The sequence below is a fragment of the Medicago sativa genome, chromosome 1, assembly GCF_051527215.1.
Source record: "Medicago sativa cultivar Bolivia chromosome 1, Bolivia_mono, whole genome shotgun sequence".
Classification (NCBI taxonomy): Eukaryota; Viridiplantae; Streptophyta; class Magnoliopsida; order Fabales; family Fabaceae; genus Medicago; species Medicago sativa.
In genome coordinates this window covers 82,084,206-82,102,951 of record NC_140749.1, presented here as the reverse complement: position 1 = coordinate 82,102,951, position 18,746 = coordinate 82,084,206, and the positions used below count along the sequence as shown (strand labels likewise).

At 31.2% G+C, this 18,746-nt stretch overlaps 1 protein-coding gene across 1 annotated transcript; it reads right to left on the bottom strand.

Annotated features, from left to right (window-relative positions):
• Nucleotides 1–13,949: 13,949 nt before the first annotated feature.
• LOC146958134 (uncharacterized) lies at nt 13,950–18,035 on the bottom strand. The gene has a single exon (XM_085739718.1). The coding sequence runs from the start codon at nt 14,990–14,992 to the stop codon at nt 14,357–14,359; it is 636 nt and encodes a 211-aa protein (XP_085595844.1). The 5' UTR covers nt 14,993–18,035; the 3' UTR covers nt 13,950–14,356.
• Nucleotides 18,036–18,746: the final 711 nt, after the last annotated feature.

Below are 18,746 nucleotides of genomic sequence, written 5' to 3'. Positions count from 1 at the left end.
TCTTACCACATAGTGTGAATCAATTGGAAAAAAAAAACTATTAAGGAAATTTAAACCTCGTTTTCATCAACACACATAAGATTACATTCAATCACTTTTATTTTCTCAAGTTATTATGAGCGTAGATCACACGTCATTGTTAGTATGGTGTTTGTGCGAGTCCGTCATAGTAAATAATTGCCACTACTACTATTAGTCACTGTACCTACAAAACATGGTAGCACCTGCAAGCTTTGATCGAGTAACAAACAAGCCTTATGTGGTAACTAGGATAAGTACTCTTTAACCAGCCAGACAAAACATATACCGTAGCCAACCCACCCTCATGTTCTTGAACAAATTCCTTAAGCAACCTACATGTAATAAAAAAGCTTAACTATAATTTTTCATTGGTTAATTTTTCTTTCATGATCCTTTCACTGTATTTTCTTTCGCCTGATATAGCATAGCTGTTTTTTTTTTTTTTTTTACCTATACGAAGTGCTTTTTCCGGGGTTGTAAATAGGCAGTACCTTAAATAGTGCGGCGGTTTTCCGTATTCTTTTTAACATCACCTTTGTGAATATGCGCTTCCAATATTTTTTGGCATTAACGAGGGCTTTAAAGCCTCCAATAAAACCAAATCGTAGTTAGAGGTTTGCAAATTATGGATCCAATCGTTAATGTTTGCCTTAGAGTTAGAACACAAGGCGAACTTGTTGTCTATCATTTAAAACTCTCTAGAAAAAAATATAAGAAATGATGTCATCAATGAAATTACGATAAAAACAAGGGACCACTTGGCCCTCTATCAGCTAGTCAACATAGGCTGTGTTTGGTAACACAAAAAAGCTAGCTTATAGCTTGTTGGATTAGCTTATAAGCTCGTTGGATGAAAACGTGACGTGTTTGGTAACAAACTTTTTTCGTGAGCTTATAGCTTTTTGTGAGAAGCTATTTCAAGTAGCTTTTGAGCTTATAGCTTGTAGCTTTTTATATTTTCTTCCATTTTTAACCTTATTAATTTAATTTTATTATATTTTTAATTACAAAAAAACTACCCACAATCATATATAACTACCCACTTTTAGTGAGGAAAAAAAACATAACTACCCACTTTTTATATTTAGGTGCAACCAGCATGTTGGACGTTATTACCATGCTCTATTTTTCTTATTACCTCATGTTGTAGTTTTTTTATATTTTTCTTATTACCTTGCGCTTAATTCATGTAATATATTTTTTTTTGAAGAAATTCATGTAATATATTTATAATCAAAAATAAAATATACAATAAATAGTGAAGTAAATGTTTAGTTAAAAAAATGTTAAATGAATTCATAAAACACATTTATCATTTTCGGGATGAAAGTAATTTGAAATAAATTTAAATATTTAAAAGAAATAAGTTAAGTAATTTTTTATGTATATATTTTATAAAAAAATAATAATGTCCTTTTATGTCATTTTATATTTATCAACCACTTCAACAGCTAATTTTACCAAACACATTATTTTTAATAAACGAGTTTTTCAGCTATAAACTATCAGCTATCAGCTATAAGTTAGCTTTTCAGCTATCAGCTAGCTTTTCAGCTATCAGCTAGCTTATGGCTTCTTTTTACCAAACAAAGCCATAGTCAGCAACAATGATAAGATCTCCTTCATCAACCTCCATAGAGCCCTCTTCGTGGGATAATTGACAACATACAAAGAATGACATTTAATGGAAATTGGATTTACCCTTTGAAACAAACTATTTGAACGACCAATAGTTTTGGTAAACAAACCAGCATTAACTTGAGAAACTAATTCTAAAAGTCTTTTATAAAATTATGCAATGACGGAACATTTATAGGTCAAAGTAAACACATAAATATAATCCAGAATTGCGGTTAGCAATACCTTTATGTTTGTAATTCAAAGAATGAGATTGAAATGATAATGTGCATTGTTTGGTTTTTTAACTTAGGAAACCAAACAAAGTAATATTATCACTCAATCCATTTCTTTTGATTCCAAGTGCATTATAATAGTTCTAACATTGAATTCTCAATTATTTTGTCAATTTTGTGTTGCTAATCATCTATCATGACATAATTATTTGAGAGTCTCTTCCAGGGGCGGATCTGGACTCAAAATATTAGTGGGGCAACTTTTTTTTTTGTCAAATAATTAAATAATATTGTATTTAGTAAGAAGTTATATTAAAAATAGCTGTAGCAATCAAAATTACAAAGAAAATAATATATTTTCCATTTGTTGAAAATGAACTAAAATTATATCATTACTAATTGTTCTAAGAACATCTCTTTCTATATAGGTTACAAGAGATGAATCGAATGCTCTTGCATGATACATGTGCATACGGGCGGGTGAGTGTGTTGCGCCCTTTTTTTTAAAGCAAGTCGCAATTGCGTAAAAATTATAAAAATATAGACATGTGTACAAATTGTACAAAAATTTATTTCCGTATTAATTGCGTAAAAATTATAAAAATATAGACATGTGTACAAATTGTACAAAAATTTATTTCCGTATTAAATATGAGTAAAATTATAGACATGTGTATAAATTAAAAAAAAAATCGGTCCTCATGTAAATATATAAGTTAAAATATAGACACGTGTATAAATTAAAAAAATATGTCATCTTATAAATATACAAGTAAAAATATAGACACATGTATAAATTACAAAAAAATATATCTTCGTATTAATATGTAAGTAGAATTATAGACATATGTATAAACATAAAAAATTAAGTTTGTATTAATATACAAATAAAATTATACAATAAACAGGTAAAAAAAAAAATTTAAAAAAAAAAAACAAAAGAAAAAGGGGGGACCTAGGCTGGTGTGGCACTTGCCACACTGTGCCTTGAAGAGGTCCGCCCCTGGTCTCTTCTAATGAGTTTCTTAAATCTCCTTAATTCAATCTGTTGTAGAATTTACATTTAGGGTTTGTAATCAAACCCTAAATGTAAATTCTACAACAGACACACACACACACACTACCGTCAACTACGTGTTAGATCTTAATAATTATACATTCTTTATTTGACAAGAGATTAAAAAAAAATAGCATTTTCATTAACTTCTTAATTTATCTGTTACGAAGAGTGATTAGAAAAGGAAGGGAAAAGAAAGGGATCAGGCCATGTGTTGCAACCTTAACTCAATAACAGTAAAAGGAAAAAAAATTGAATACGAGAAGAAGAAAAAAAAGAAAGGTTACGTTTTTTTTATTAACGCGGTGGATAAGTTAGGACTTCAAAGGAGAGGGGGGGAAAATAGAAATAAAAAGTTAGGGGCTAAAGGTTGAAAATAATGGTGCCGTTGGTGACACAGTTATGAGAAATTTGGTTTTGACGGTGAATGTGGGTGAAAGGGGATGTTGGTGAATGAAATAATGTCCCAAAAACTCTCATATATTGTGTTTCTCTCTCTTTTTTCAATTCTCTCTTCATGCCTCACTGTCCTCTCCCTTTTCTAGTACAGTTCAACATGTTATGAGGCTTAACAAAGAAATACGTGCATAACAAAGTCAAAATGATACTATTACTCCAGCAGGAGCTTTTTTGCACATAAATGAAACATGTTGATAATATACACCAGCAACAAATAAGTGGGATAATATATCACTTTGCCAAGAAGAGGCATAGAAAGAAATATACCACTTGTGACTTGCCCATTTCACTTGCAACAACTGCTGCTGGTGTAATATTATCAACATTTTTCATTCATGTGATGCAATTTTTATTTTGTAACTTAGAGCATTGGCTTTGTTTATATCTTCATCTTTTTCATCATATGTGGAGTTTTATATTGCTCTGTCTACCTTGGATACCTTGTTGGCTATGTACTGGTCACAATCAATGGGAGCTAGACTCACAATGTTGTTGTACTCTAATGCATTGATGCACAAGAAGCCAAAAACAAACTAATTGCAAGGACTAGAAGTTATTTTTGTGAAAAGTCAGTCTCAACAATAGAAAGTGACTTGGTTGTTACTCTTTAAAATACAAAAGATGCTTGATTTTGTTTTAATTATGTATTTTGTATTTTAGCTACTCCATCTCACTCATAATAATTGTTTATATGCGTTTAGACAGGTTTTGCTTATGCCTTTGTGCGTGAAACTGTCTTGGTTTTTTTCTACTACGGTAGTGTGTGTGTAATATTGTTCCAACTAAAGTACTACTTCAAAAATAAACTTTACATTTCTAATTTTAATAAAGTTTGTTGTTTAAAAAATTTGCTTTAAAAAAGTATCATTTATAATTTTAAATCTAAGTTTAATTACTATTTTTTTCAATTATTATAACGAAATAAATACATCACTATCAAGTTATTATGTTCCACTTTTCATTTATGATAAAGAAAATTAACAAATGTTAAATAAGGTAAAGAGTAAAAATTCATTTTGTTGAACGAAAAAATTGTGAGATCTAATTTAGTTCTTGAGAAAACTAAATTGTACTTTTAATCTATGAAAAAAATAAACCGAGACAATGTGTACACAAGATATGAACTAAACTGTCCAAATTTATGTTTTCCAGAGACAAAATACTTTCTCAATGATTAAATTTGGTCTTCACTCTAAGGTCAAGGTGAATTTGATATGGGTTAATAGTGATTTATCCCCCTGTAATATATGTCACTTTTGGTTTTGCCCTCTATAAAAAAAAGTTTTGGATTTCATCCTTGTAAAATCAAGATTCTTCAGAAATAAACTTTAACCCTTATGACTCATCAAATTCAATGATGTGACAACGCTGAGTCAACAAATTTTGCTTACGTGGCTCTGTGACTCTATAATTATTATTTTTTTTCAATTTTTTTTGGTACACTTGGCATTTTCCCCATTTTTTTAAATAATAATTAAATTCATTAAAACAAAATTATTATAAAAAATAAATAAAGATTAAAAAAAATCCTCTCCTTCCTTTCTCTCGTCTTTCTTCTCTTCCTCTTCTCTTCTATCTCCTATCTTCGTCTTCTTTTCCTCTTCTCTTCCTCTCAATGATTAACAACAACTATCAAACATAGTTTATGCTTCTTTGACTTTGAGATTAAAAATGGGTCAAATTTGAATTATGCTTCTTTGATTTTTAGATTAAAAATGGGTCAGATTTGGTTTCCATAATTTGCTGATGAAATTTGTTGTTGTTGTTGTTGTTATTTGATGGAAAAGGGGATAGATGTTGTTGTTCTTCCATATTTGGTTTCCAAAATTAAGTTTTTCCAGAATTTGTTGTTGTTGGCTTCCAACTTTGTATCGTAGTTGTGCTATTCCAATCATTATTTTTCCCAGCTTCACAAAGAATTTTTCTTAGTTATCAATTTGGTCTGAAGTTTATTGTTGGTCTCAAGAAAATGCTCAAGTTAATTTATGAGAGTTTTCAATTTAAGTAAGGTCTCTTGTTTAGTGACAGATTGGAAGGGATAACAAGATTTAGGGAAGAGAATTAATGGGAGAGGAAACAATAATGGGGAAGATAAGAGGAGAAAGAGATGAAGATGTATAACTATGTTTTGGATTTTTTTAGAAAAGAAAGTATAAAATTCATGGATTTTTTAGGTTTGAAGGTGATGAAGAAGATGAAGGTTGATGAAGAACATCTAAAAGGAGAAGAAGAAGACGAGGAGGAAAGATTAAGGAGAAGAAAAAAAAATCTGATTTTTTTATTTTTGTTTTTTATGTTTTTTATTTTTTTTAAATACATAATTACATGGTAATGAATTATACACATGGAAGGAAAAAAAATGAAAAAGTTAATAATATACACATTCATGTGCCACGTCAACGCCACGTAAGGGAATCTGGTGAGTTAGATGGCCTAGGGGGCATTTGTGAAGAATCTTAATTTTACAGGGATAGAATCCAAAACTTTTTTTTTACAGGGGGCAAAACCAAAAGTGGTCTATATTACAGGGGGTAAAACACTATTAACCCATTTGATAAAATTGTCATTTTCTTTCTATCATTTTTCTTTTGTGAGGGGATTCTTTCTTTCTATCTTCTATAAATTGTCCTTAACTTGTGTGAATGACTTGGCTAATAAATATTAACATGTTTGTGAGACGGATAAAGTATTTAATATTTGGGAATAATCATTGTTAAATTTTGTTGTTATTGAAGAAAAAAAAGTAATGATATTTATACAACTACTTTGTAACGACTTTTAAGACAACATTTTTCTTTTGTGTAAAAAAAAAAGACAACATTTTTCTAATGAATCAAGAGAGAAGGGGGTATATCATCGCAAGAAATAAAACGTGCTTCCTATCCTATCCTATCCTTAACAAGGGTACGGCTCTTCTCCCAACATTTTTTTGCTCATTTACAACAAAATAACCTAACGTGAGTTAACTCACGTAGAAGTATGAGTAATTTGTGTCGGGAATAAGCAAAAAATGTTGTGAGAAGACCAATTTTCCTTTAACAATGTCTGCAACTGGAAAAAGTGAATGATGGGCCAGCCTAATGGGCTTAGCGTATGGATTTTTCTATTTTTGGTGTTTTAGAAAGAAAAAAATTGTTTTGTTTTCTTCTTTCTTTTTTAACACATTAAAAAAATGGGCAAAACATGATGCACAAAAGTAAACTCTAAAAAAATTAGGGTAAATACAGACTTTGGTCCCTTAATTTATTTTTGCGTTTCATTTTGGTCTCTTAACTTTAAACTGTCTCAATTTGGTCCCATAAGTATCTCTCCGTTTACCTTGCCAAAGTTAACGTTTTTTTTAGAAAAAACTAACGGAAGGGACCACTTTGGTAAACAGAGAGATACTTATGGGACCAAATTGAGACAGTTTAAAGTTAAGGGACCAAATTGAGACACAAAAATAAGTTAAGGGACCAAAGTCTATATTTACCCAAAAAATTATGGTTGGAAAAATATATATATTTATTAGGGTTAATTATGTTTCTAGTCCCTATAAAATAGCGACCTTGTAAGTTTAGTCCCTACTTAATTTTAATAGCATTTTTAGTCCCTATAAAAAAAAATTCACTTATAATTTTAGTCCCTGCTAAAACAAAGTTTGATTAATTATCCTTAAACTCTTAAATTTTTGAACGATTTTTTTGAGACAAGATTAGAACACTATGAAAGGTTCGTTTACTAAAATTTAGAATTTTCTGACATGAAATGAATTAAATATGAATTTTTTAAAACGACAAAAGTTAAAGATAAAAAGTAATAAAATTTGGATGTAGAAATCAAATTTTGCGATAATTTTTTGCGGACGAACTTTTAATAATGTTCTAAACATGTCTGCAAAAAATTGTTCAAAAATTTAAGAGTTTAAGCATAAATTAAACAAATTTGAATTGAGTAGGGACTAATACTCAGTGCAGAAAAACAAAATTAGGGACTAAAAATGCTATTAAAATTAAGTAGGGACTAAACTTACAAGGTCGCTATTTTATAGGGACTAGAAACATAATTAACCCTATTTATTATGGCATTTATAGTTTTAATTATGGATTATGCTGGACATAGCGAATTTTTTCTTCCCGAATCCTTCCCGACAGTAGCTGGCCAGTTTTAATTGGAGTTTATTTCTTAGAGCAATGATATTTGTACAACCAATTTATAACAACTTTTTGACAACTTTCTCTCTTATACTCACATCATGTTTTTATTCTCTCTTCCTTTTCCTCTATTATTTTTGACCAATAGAAATAGAAGAAATGAAAGTTGTCTTGAAAGTTGTCACATATGGTTGTTCATATATCATTACTCTATTTCTTAACTTCCGTTTTTTCCTCCTTGTATTCTGCCAAACAACAACATGTGATTGGTCAGTTTTTACTTAGGATGCTTTCGCTGTGTATTTGTCACACTATATAGCATCACTCTTTAATTAGAAAATTGCTATTGACACATATGTAAAGGTTGAAAAAACACATGTAAAAGACGAAAATACCCCTCGGCAGTTAATTACCGAAGAAAATTAAAACAGGCTGCAGTTAACTACCGAGGAAAACCTCGGTAGTTACCTCGGCAGTTAACTACCAAGGAAAACAATTCTGCATACGAAGGAACAAGCAAAGCAAACAAAGCCATCGTGAAGCCCGCTTTGTTCAAGAAAAAAGCTCACAAAATCCATCAGCAAACAAAGCTGCTATTCAAGAAAAAATCCATCAGCAAACCTCACAAAATTTTGAAACCCTTGTGTTCAAACCCATAAAAATTCTCAATTTCTTCATCTTCTTTCTTACTTTTGTTTAATTTCTTTTATATTGCAATTCAAACCCATAAAAATTCCCAATTCATTCATCTTCTTTTTCACTTTTGTTTAATTTCTTTTATATTGCAATTCAAACCCATAAAAATTCCCAATTTCTTCATCTTCTTTCTTACTTTTGTTTAATTTCTTTTATACTGCAATTGAAGTAAAAAGGACACCTATTCATGGAGTTATCAATTGGGTGTCATGGATCTGTTAGGAAGAAGGTGTGGATGTCTCTATGTGAATTTGAAGCAAAACCCCAAAACGAAATGGAAGAAGGATTGAGATAAGGACAACAGTGATTGAAAAAAAAGTAAATTCACGATGGCTTTGTTTGCTTTTGCTTGTTCCTTTCATGTGCAGAATTGTTTTCCTCGGTAGTTAACTGCGTTAACTGCAGCCGGTTTTAGTTTTCCTCGGTAGTTAACTGCCGAGGGGTATTTTCGTCTTTTACATGTGTTTCTCAGCCTTTATATTTATGTCAACAGCAATTTTCCTTTAATTATACTTATGATCTCCTATTTTTACTCATTCACGAAATTTATCACCTCATTTTAAAATCATTCAGATTTTGGTTATTCCATCATATTGTAGTACTTAAAAAGTGGTGAAACCGAATGCGAAATTGAAGTTTTCAATTGATTTTTTTTTTAATTTCATGAGTGTCAATTCACTCCATATCATAATGTAAAGTGTGCTGAATAGTTGATGCAACATATATGAGTGTCTAGCACAAATAGTTGATGTGATGTATATGAGTGTCGTAAATTTTAGAGTACTGAATTTTGATTCTTGTTGACGGAAAAATACATACATTTAACTGTAGTCTTGTCATTTATGGAGAAATTTGTAAAGTGTACATATATAGATAGAAATAGAATAACTTAATACAAACCACATGATTGTACTTAAGTTGTTAATAAGCTCCATAAAATGATCAATCGTTTAGGAGAATTCGTGTTTAAGTTCTAGATGTAACAATTCTAAGTCCGACTTTATTTACCTCGTTGTTGAACTTCATATGACTATGATTTCATTCCTTTAAAAATCGGAGGGTTAGAAGAAATAGATTAAACTTACGGATTTCATATTGTGTTTGATACAAGCTAACAATTTTCATATCAAATGTGAAAATTTTAAATGACACTTGACACACTAATGTTTATGTATACTCAATCTAAATTTAATTTCCCACCCTTTTGATTGTTAAAAAAAAAAAAAAAAATCCCACCCTTTTGTGATTAAATATATATTTATTCTTAAGCAACTGACTATCATTCTGAGTTCTCCCTCTTAGTACGCATCTGCTATAACTAGATCCTAATTTTGGGGGTGCTATATCCAAAAGGATGCAAAAAAAAAAAAAAATGAAGAGGACCCAATTCCAAAGGAGTCTTTAGCACCAAGCAAAAATAAGACTATGGTTAATAATTTATGTCAGAAATTATCTGTCGGTGTGGGAGACTATTGTAGCAACTTCACTACATATCGTGATGATGAAAGTGATGATGAAATTAATACAAAATTATTTCTTTTTTTTCTTAAATTAAATCGAAAAACCTTTCACATCAATTATTATGTTTCAACACCCTTTTTGCTGCATTTATATGCAATCCTCAAAGATGCACGAGCTGGGGTTGCTTAGGAATTTGTGGGGCACATATTGTTCTACAACATATATAAAAAATAAATAAAAATATTGAAGAGTTGGGAACTTGTGGAGTAATTGTAGAGTTGTGGAGGAAGAGATAGAATGTTATGGGAAAGAAAATAAAAATATTATCATGAAGCTAAAGTGAAGGTTTTCCTATAATTATTTATTCAAGAAATTAGGCCAAGGAAAAAGATTTGATCTATTCGAATAAGTTTGAGATATTACGTGTGTGTTTCTTTCTCACGTTCCCGACCAGTATATGAATATTGAGATTGAAACAAACAAATGCGATATGTTCTTAAAGTGTTGTTTATTACAAATCTTTATCGGAAGCTTCTTGTGGTTTTTCTTATTTATTGCATGAAGTGAAGCTTTGACTTGTATGTTCTTAAGCCAAAAATGGACTCAACAAACAATGTTGCAACATCCCTTAAAAAAAGGGAAGGAAAAAAAAACAATATATGGAGATATGAACTCTAATAAATAATTTGGGAATTCAAGCAACACCAATATCTCAATATAAACTTTTTTTAAACAAGGTAAAATGAGATATATTACGAACAACAGAGTATTCTTAATAGTACAAATGTGACAATAAAGACCTCAAAAATATACAAACCATCAAGTCAGAAAGAATGTCCTCTTGATACAAACCTTAAACCTCAATTATATCATAACAAAAACACTAGTGAATTAGTCCACCGTCGATGTAATTCATAACAAAAAAATGTCGAATTCAATCATCAAGTGATATTCAAATCCACCAATGCAAACAAACCAAATTACTTGACATCTTTATCTTGATGCACGTACACATGCAAGGCCACAAAGTTGTTGGACATGGTTACATTTACAAACATTATTCAGAAGAGCACAAGGAATACCAAAACAATTCAAAATTGCATTGTAGATACTCCCCAAAAATGCACCGTCAAAGTCTCAAAGAATAAATGTTGCAAATTTTTGTCACTTTCACACCCTCCTATACAAGCAAGAGAGTTTGCGAGAGTGTAATTTCACTAGACAAAATTATCTTTTCTTGGCAACTTATAAAGATGCCAGAGTATTTACATGCATAAATACTAATACTCATCTGTTATTCATTATGTTGGATAAAAATGATATATATGCCATATTTATGTCCACGCAGATATTTGCCATGCAGGTATTTATCCGGTATGATAGTATTCACACGTATATGTACATAACAGCACAAATGTCATAATATTTATAAAAAAAATGTATTTATGCAAAAAAAATAGGTATGTAGAATTTCAAAATTACTTTCAATCAAACATAGAACTCCTTCCTTATTTTACGACAGAAGAATCCTCGTGAAAAAAAAAAATGGAGTTTCTTTTGTATTTAACTAATACGGTGCCTTATTAATCTACTAAGGAGTACAAATATCTGCGGGTATAAATAACATTACGTTCGTAGCCATTAATTGATGGATAGTTGAAATGTCATTTCCTTTTTTATGGATGCTCGTTAAGTTACCCGTCCGTATCAGGTGCGGATTTATCTGAGTATGAATTTTTTTGTCATCACTGACAACTTGTCGTTAAAAAATATCCGAGCAAATAATGATACTTTTGGGGGAATATCCTTGTTCCAAATGACGTTTTGGCTTCATGAATCCCCCATCAAGTCCTAAGTCAAAAGCTCATAAACAATTTTAGCCTACATACTCCAATTTAGCCGAGTCATAAACCTTTTCAAAATCCACCGTAAACAAAATTATTTCGTTCTTCATCCTTTTTGCCTCAACCACCACCTCATTGGCAATAGAAATTTCATCTTAATATTTTTGTAACCATCACAATCTCAAACTACTTATTTAACTTCCTCCTCACTCAATTGACATTCCAACATAGTCACTTCTTGATTGATAATATCCCTGAATTGTAAGTTCTCAACACCATGTATCTCAATTCTAATTGATTTAAACTAATTGACAAAGTGAATGAAAACAATTGCTCAAACATCTTAAACACCTTCAACAACTTATAATTTGATATGTTAGATATGAGTGTTGCAATTCTTTATAACTCTTGTTGGATGATACATGTATTATGTTTGGATTACAAATTATTGTAATCTTATTTGAGATAATGAATAAACTATATTGATGTGTTTGTACAGATATAGAGAATAGGTGTCAATCCACGTTAAATATTTATGTATATATACTATTATTTTCGTTTTATTCTTTATTCTTATATGTTTCATCTAAAATGTTTGGTTGTGTAAGTTAATTATTGGCATTTACTGGTTTTTCCCAACAAAAATTCAACCCTTATACATAGTCGACATGAAATGAAATTATTTGAAGAATTTAATGCGTCAGATTGATTTGAAATATTTGGTTGACACATCTCCCTCTACTATGTACAATTTGTAGACTACTATTATTTTTCTTGGACATCAGTGTTTTTTTTTTCCGTATGTGCAATTTAGATTCACATTTCCGTACTTCTGTAGTATTTTTATTGTTTTTGGATTTTTCTTTTATTGGTACAATGGATATTTTTTATTCTAATAAGGACATTAGTTAGTAGTGACACTATAGCTTACATCATTTTCACTACAAAATATCAAACATTGTAGTCTTTTTTTATAATGAACACTATAACTTATAATTTTCATTGACTTGCATTATTGATCTTTTTATGAATGCCCTTTTGAGCATAGGTTATGATACCGCTAAATAAAATAATGCATTATCACGAGGCAGCTGGGTCTCTTGCCCATGATATAGTTTATGCTTTTAGCACTTCCACTACCAAAATATGACAAAAAGATATATGGTGATGTAGCTTTCATTTCATTATATGCTTCACAGCCAAAGTGAACAAAAATAAAAGGGTTATTATTTATTTATTTTTTGGCTAGGACTCTTACACGAGCATAGAGACTTCAAACATTAAAATAATGGCCCTTTCCATCAAAATGGATTTAATAGTAGTTAGTAGATCTGTTATTGGAAATGCATTGAATGTATTAAGATCATGTGAGGGAAAACAAGAAGGGCCCATTTACATAACTTGAGTTCTAAGATTGTCTACATCAATTATGGTGATAGTTGAGTTGGTGTCTCCTCACTTGTTTATGATATTAAGTAAAAATTTGTATTTTTCTCCCTTTAGAGAGGTGAAACAAAGTAACAATGCTAAATGTCTGTTTTGTCTCAAGAACAAATTGTTCACATAAATTTGTGGTAGGGTCAAGGGGTAAAATAAGGTCTAATCAATTAAAAAATTAACTTGTATATTGTCTAAAAATTCGACCTAAGTTAAAGTTCGTTCTTGACAAAAAAAAAAGTTAAAGTTCATTAATCGAAAATTGAGTAGGTACATATGAATTATGAAATATTGTAGGGAGGTTGGGTAGTTCAACTGATTTCAGCTAAAAAGTAGAGTTTGAGGTTTTAGGTACAAACCTCAAGGAAGGAGAAAAAAAATTAATCCAACAAATAATTACAAACATATGAAGTCAATAAGTGACTTGCGCGAGTAATTTTAGACATTAATTGTACCTTACAAGTCCTATGGTGATCATCCAATAGAAAAACCATTTTCCACTTTTGCTGGTTGAGAATGTACATGTAAATTTGTACAAATATATGTCACAAATGGAAAACCAAATGAAACATGTGAATCTTAAATTGTACTGTTATGTGTACAAAGCAAATTTGTTCAGTAAATTTTTACTATGTTTCAGCAGAACATTAGTGAAGAAGCACTTGATTCAGCATCAATATCTTAGAAAAATGATAGTACACCCAGTTTAAGTGATACCTTCAAATTGTATATTTTGGGAAGTAGAAAAGAGGGATATATTATCTAAGGGTGATAATTTGGTTCACCACTAACTAACTAATCTTCAAAAAAATATATATGGAAGGTTTATAATTATTTTTGTAGTTGTGTTGATTGGAAGCTCTGGACAGAGAGAGATTTGGTAGCTCAACAACTTGTTCTTATCAAACATCATCATACACAAAAACAAAGCCATCACTGAAAATCTTAGGGAATCTAATTCATTTTGAAATAAAAATGCATAGAAAATAGAATAAAAAAAGTCAAATCAATAATTTGGAAGTATCTTTCCACCATGGTCCTATACATTATTCCCACATGGGATCATGTAAATTTCACTCATAATATGATACATCTCATGACATACAGCAAAGAGCATATATTGTATTCAGAGATTTAGATGTCTAATGCCACAAAATTCCAAAAAACAAAATGATTAAAAATAAACACTGGTTCCTATACTTGTAATAATATATTACAATAGTAATAACTTAGGTTTCCAAAGACATACTTTGTCTTTACATACCATATTTTAGAAACAATAAAACAAAGATCAAGGTTTAATTAAAAAGTAAAAAAAAAAGTAACAAGATACCTCTTTCTAGTAATTAACAACATGAACACAAGTAGATTTTGGGATCACTGATTGGAAAAATCTCAAAGGGACCTGCCATTAACTTTTTGATAAGTGCTTCTTCTTGTGCTTGGAAGGTAAACTAAAGATTCAGAAACTGCACAAGTTCTCTTGCAAGAACCATAAAGGCTAATAAATCCAAAACGATCACTAATACTCCTTGAGACCTTATCTCCATTAGTCCATAAATTGCCAATTGTTTCTTCATGATCACCATCATCCTTTGAGCATTTAACCATTGCTGCAAAGAAAGGATCATCCCTTTGAATTGAATTCTTCTTCCTAATCTTGGTATCTTCATGATTGAGCTTTTTAGAAGAGTGTGTGGTAGTAGTTGTAGTAATAGTAGGAGGGGGTAATGGTAATAGTTTCATGGATGATTTATGATTTTTCTTGGAACTATTGTGTTTCTTGGGAATTCCAGGTAAATGTTCCCAAGAAAATGGGACACCTGAGAATCTAAGTGGAGTGGCAGGGCTTAGAAGAGGATCATCAAGAAAATAGAATGATTCAAGGGAAGAAGATGAAGGTGAAAGTGATGATGAATAAGAGGAGAATGAAGCGGTTCGGCGAGAAGATGGATACTTTCCTGGAAGGAAGGTTTCACATTGTTTTGGAACATCCTTGGCATGATGTCTGAGATTTGGTGATGAATCCATTGTTGTTTGTAGGAAGTGAGAAAGAAAGAAAAGATGAGTGTTTAGTTGGTAGATCACTTGGTTTTTGTTCTTTATACCAAGCCTTTTTTTTTTCTTTACATTTTAATATATAAGCCAAGGGCAAAGAGAAAAACAAGAGCACAAGTCCTATTCTAATATCTTTTGTTATCCCTCGAGGTATTTAGATCTAGGCAGGACATGTTTCGATAAACAACTTATTGTTATATTATTTATTATATAAGTTATTATAAAATTTAAATAACATGAAAACAACTCATGAACATGTCATAATTTGTTTCTATAGCTTATAGAAACAACTTGAAAACAACTCGCAAACATGTCATAAGTTTTTTCTATAGCTTTTCTAGACAGTCACGCATATATTTATGCTAATAAATAACGTTAAATTAGTTAATCCAAACATATGTTAATAATCTACAACTCTCTCTACAAATGCTCTTTTACATACACTGTTGGAACAAAATGTGTTTAACATTAAACCCTTGAGAGTTTTGATGATAACAAGGTATTAAAAATTGTCAATTGGATAAGCTAATATTTGTTCAAGTGTACATGACCATAGACAAAATTTGACATCACAGATAGGTTTTGGAAGAACAAAAGAGAGCTAAGGAATCAACAAAAAGGAAGCTTGAAGCATCTGAAGAGAAGTGCTCCTGAAGACAAAGTGCTCCTGAAGTGATGACGTCATCAGAAGCAAGTTCATCACCAGAAGCTGAAGTTCATCAGGAGATGCAAGACTTAAAGCTTCAAAGGTTGTTCAATGGATTTAATCTCATCTAAGCTTTGCAGAAGACTGGAAGAGTGAAGCAACGGTCATTTTGAAAGGATTTGAAGGCATTGGATGCTTGTTCTTTAAAGAGCGTTGGCAAAGTACAATTGTACGAAGTGTACAACCACTACCTCCACTACTCTGTTCTTGTCTCTGCTACAAGACAAGAAAAACAGCTCTGCCTGCAACGACGTTCCTTCTCAAATGGAATGGATTTGAAATTGATCCTTCATAGGACAATAACCATATCAGGCAAAAGATCATTGGTGATTGATCAAAGCTTCAAACGACTCTTTTTTGATGTGCTGGCAATTCACAACGTCTCTTTCACACCTCTATATAAATGAGTGAAGACTTAGAGATTGGCAAGGACTCAACAACAATTTACAAGTGCCAAAACTCTGCTGAAATTGTTCTGCATTCAAAAGTTCACTTAGAATTTCTTTTCAACTTTAATATCTTAGAAATTCTAGAGTCTTAAGAGTCTGTATCTGATTTGTATTGTGAACACCACTGATTGTATATCAAGTGTTCAACCTCAAACATTTTTCTTTGTAATTCTATTTGATTAGAAGTCTCTTGCAGTTGTGCTTGAGCAATACAAGTCTCTTGATTGTGTTCAGGAGCATAGGAAGTCTCTTGCAGTTGTGCTTGAGCAGTTTGAAGTCTCTTGCTAAGTTTACCAGTGAGCAGTTGTAATCAGATATTACATTATAGTGAACTCTCCTTGGAAGTGCAAGGGGGACATGACTACTTCCGGTTTGTGGAAGGAACCTATATAAATGCTTTGTGTCTTTCTTCTTTCTCTCTCTCTGTTTTTATCCGCTGCAAGTTAGTCCTGAACTTCACTTTAGAAGCAGAACTCTATTTGCTTCTGATCAGTGTTTTCAGCTTAGGAGAAAACGAAGAAAAAGCTAACACAATTCAACCCCCCCTTCTTGTGTTTTTCTCACCTTCATACACTACTACACTACACATATGACCTTTTGCAACATCTTATATGTGTCCTTTTTTAAAATATGTTACATGCATCTCCTTTTAATATGTGATTCCATGCCTTTTTAGTCTAGTTTCTTATTTTTCGTCCTCTCTTTAAAAAATGTTCCACGCACCTCTTCTTTCACGCTACTGTATAGACGAATTAGGGAAATATTGGGTTCAAATGTGAGTGACTTATCCAACATCGATTATGAATGAATTTATTGTTGTAAATAATGAATGAATTTAGAGTTGGCTCATAATCTCAATACTTTAAAGGTTTGCCTTGAAATATTGTCAAGCACTCTTGTTCATCCTGAGTAATTGTTGCTCCTAGAACTCTTTTGAAATCTTCAACAACTGATATCATAGTCTTGGTTCAGCTTGGTCGATGATGATGAATAGGAGTGAATCCTAGTATTTTGGATCCTTGTATTGAAAGTATTCTCGATGGTAAAGTACAATTATATAGGTTCTATTTGTTGCATGTATGAAATGTGGAAGATTCGCACTTGAAAGGGAGATTGTTGATTGAAATGTAAGTGGTTTGTCACATATCGAATATTGATGTAGACAAACTGGCGGCCCGTATTGAGGAAGAAGTGGCGCACAAGAAAGGCTCACTCGAAATAGCACAAATTTGACATCCGGTATCAGAATGACTCGAAATATCCCTTTTCGGAAAGCCCCGGACCTCACGAGTAAAACTCATCACTTTGCCATGATGTAGGGGTGATTTTAGTTATTTGAAGTCGTCTGAAGGCCCAAAACAACATTTTAATATTTCAGCATATTTATTATTTTCTGTTTTATTTCAGTTTGTTATTTTTCGGCTCATACGGATTTGTTATTTCCTCTAGTATTTAAACATAACTTATGCAGCCTAAGAGACGCCTTTTCATTCAATAAAATTATCGAGACTTTTCTCAATTTTGGTGGATTCCGGAAATCCTTATTTTATAGGTTTGTCGCTTGCAGTCTGTCTGTTTATCTTTTAGGTTTAGCGCTTGCTAACCCTTGCTTCCGTTCTGCGTCAAATATGAATAACCTAAATGTTAGATATATAAGAGAGATGACTCATTCTATCAATACCTTAAGATTTTGGGTAGACATGTGGTGTAAATGTTGAATATATAAAAAAAAAAGACGACGCATATTCTCAGTATATTAAAATTTTGGTTGGTTCTAGATCTGTCGTTGCTCGTAGCGCTCCCCAAAATCTCCACATCATTGTGGATTCTATTTTACTTTCATGTGTGGATATGTAAAAAAAAAAACTAAATCGGATAAAAAGTAAGTAACAAAAATGTATTCTAACAAAAAACGACCCCATAGTATTCATGAGGGTAGAGGTGGAGGGGACAAAACATGAAAATCAATAAAGATGGAGGTTATAAAGTCACGTTTTAAATTGATGTGTTTATCTAAGATGTGGTTATGAAGCAATCACATGGTTGTGGCATGGCCAAACGAGGGAAACGCAGCTACTAATACTAAGCAGATACAAGTCCAAATTTAGTTGGTTTTTGGGTAAAAAAGAGCTGTCTCTATGAATGTTTGGAAGAATAGGCAATTAATTTAATAAAGAAAAATACACATGGAACCTCGAATGCAGTATATGTTTGAAGATGTCAAGGGTCAAGTTTTTCACTTTTGTAAAATTGCAGCTTGTCCCATTGTTAAAGTCAAAAGTTTGGGACTTTTAAGTATTGAAATACTTTACTAGTTTATATGGTTGAGTGTACTCTTTCAGTTCCATGGTTAGGGTATTGGTTAAATTTTTTATTTAATGAATCAAATAACTAAAAACCAAGGTGCTTTCCCAACTTAAGTCCCCACTCCCATCCTAAAAAATAAAATAAAGAGTTGTAATTTTGGAATGTGAATGAAAAATTGAACAAACCTAGATTAGATAAATTTAAGCACAATATTTACTTTGTTCAAATTGATTGTAAAATATATAAAAATCTTTAATGGTAAAAG

What these genes read in the sequence shown, in the direction of transcription:
- LOC146958134 (XM_085739718.1), bottom strand. Translation starts at nt 14,992, where the DNA reads ATGGATTCATCACCAAATCTCAGACATCATGCCAAGGATGTTCCAAAA.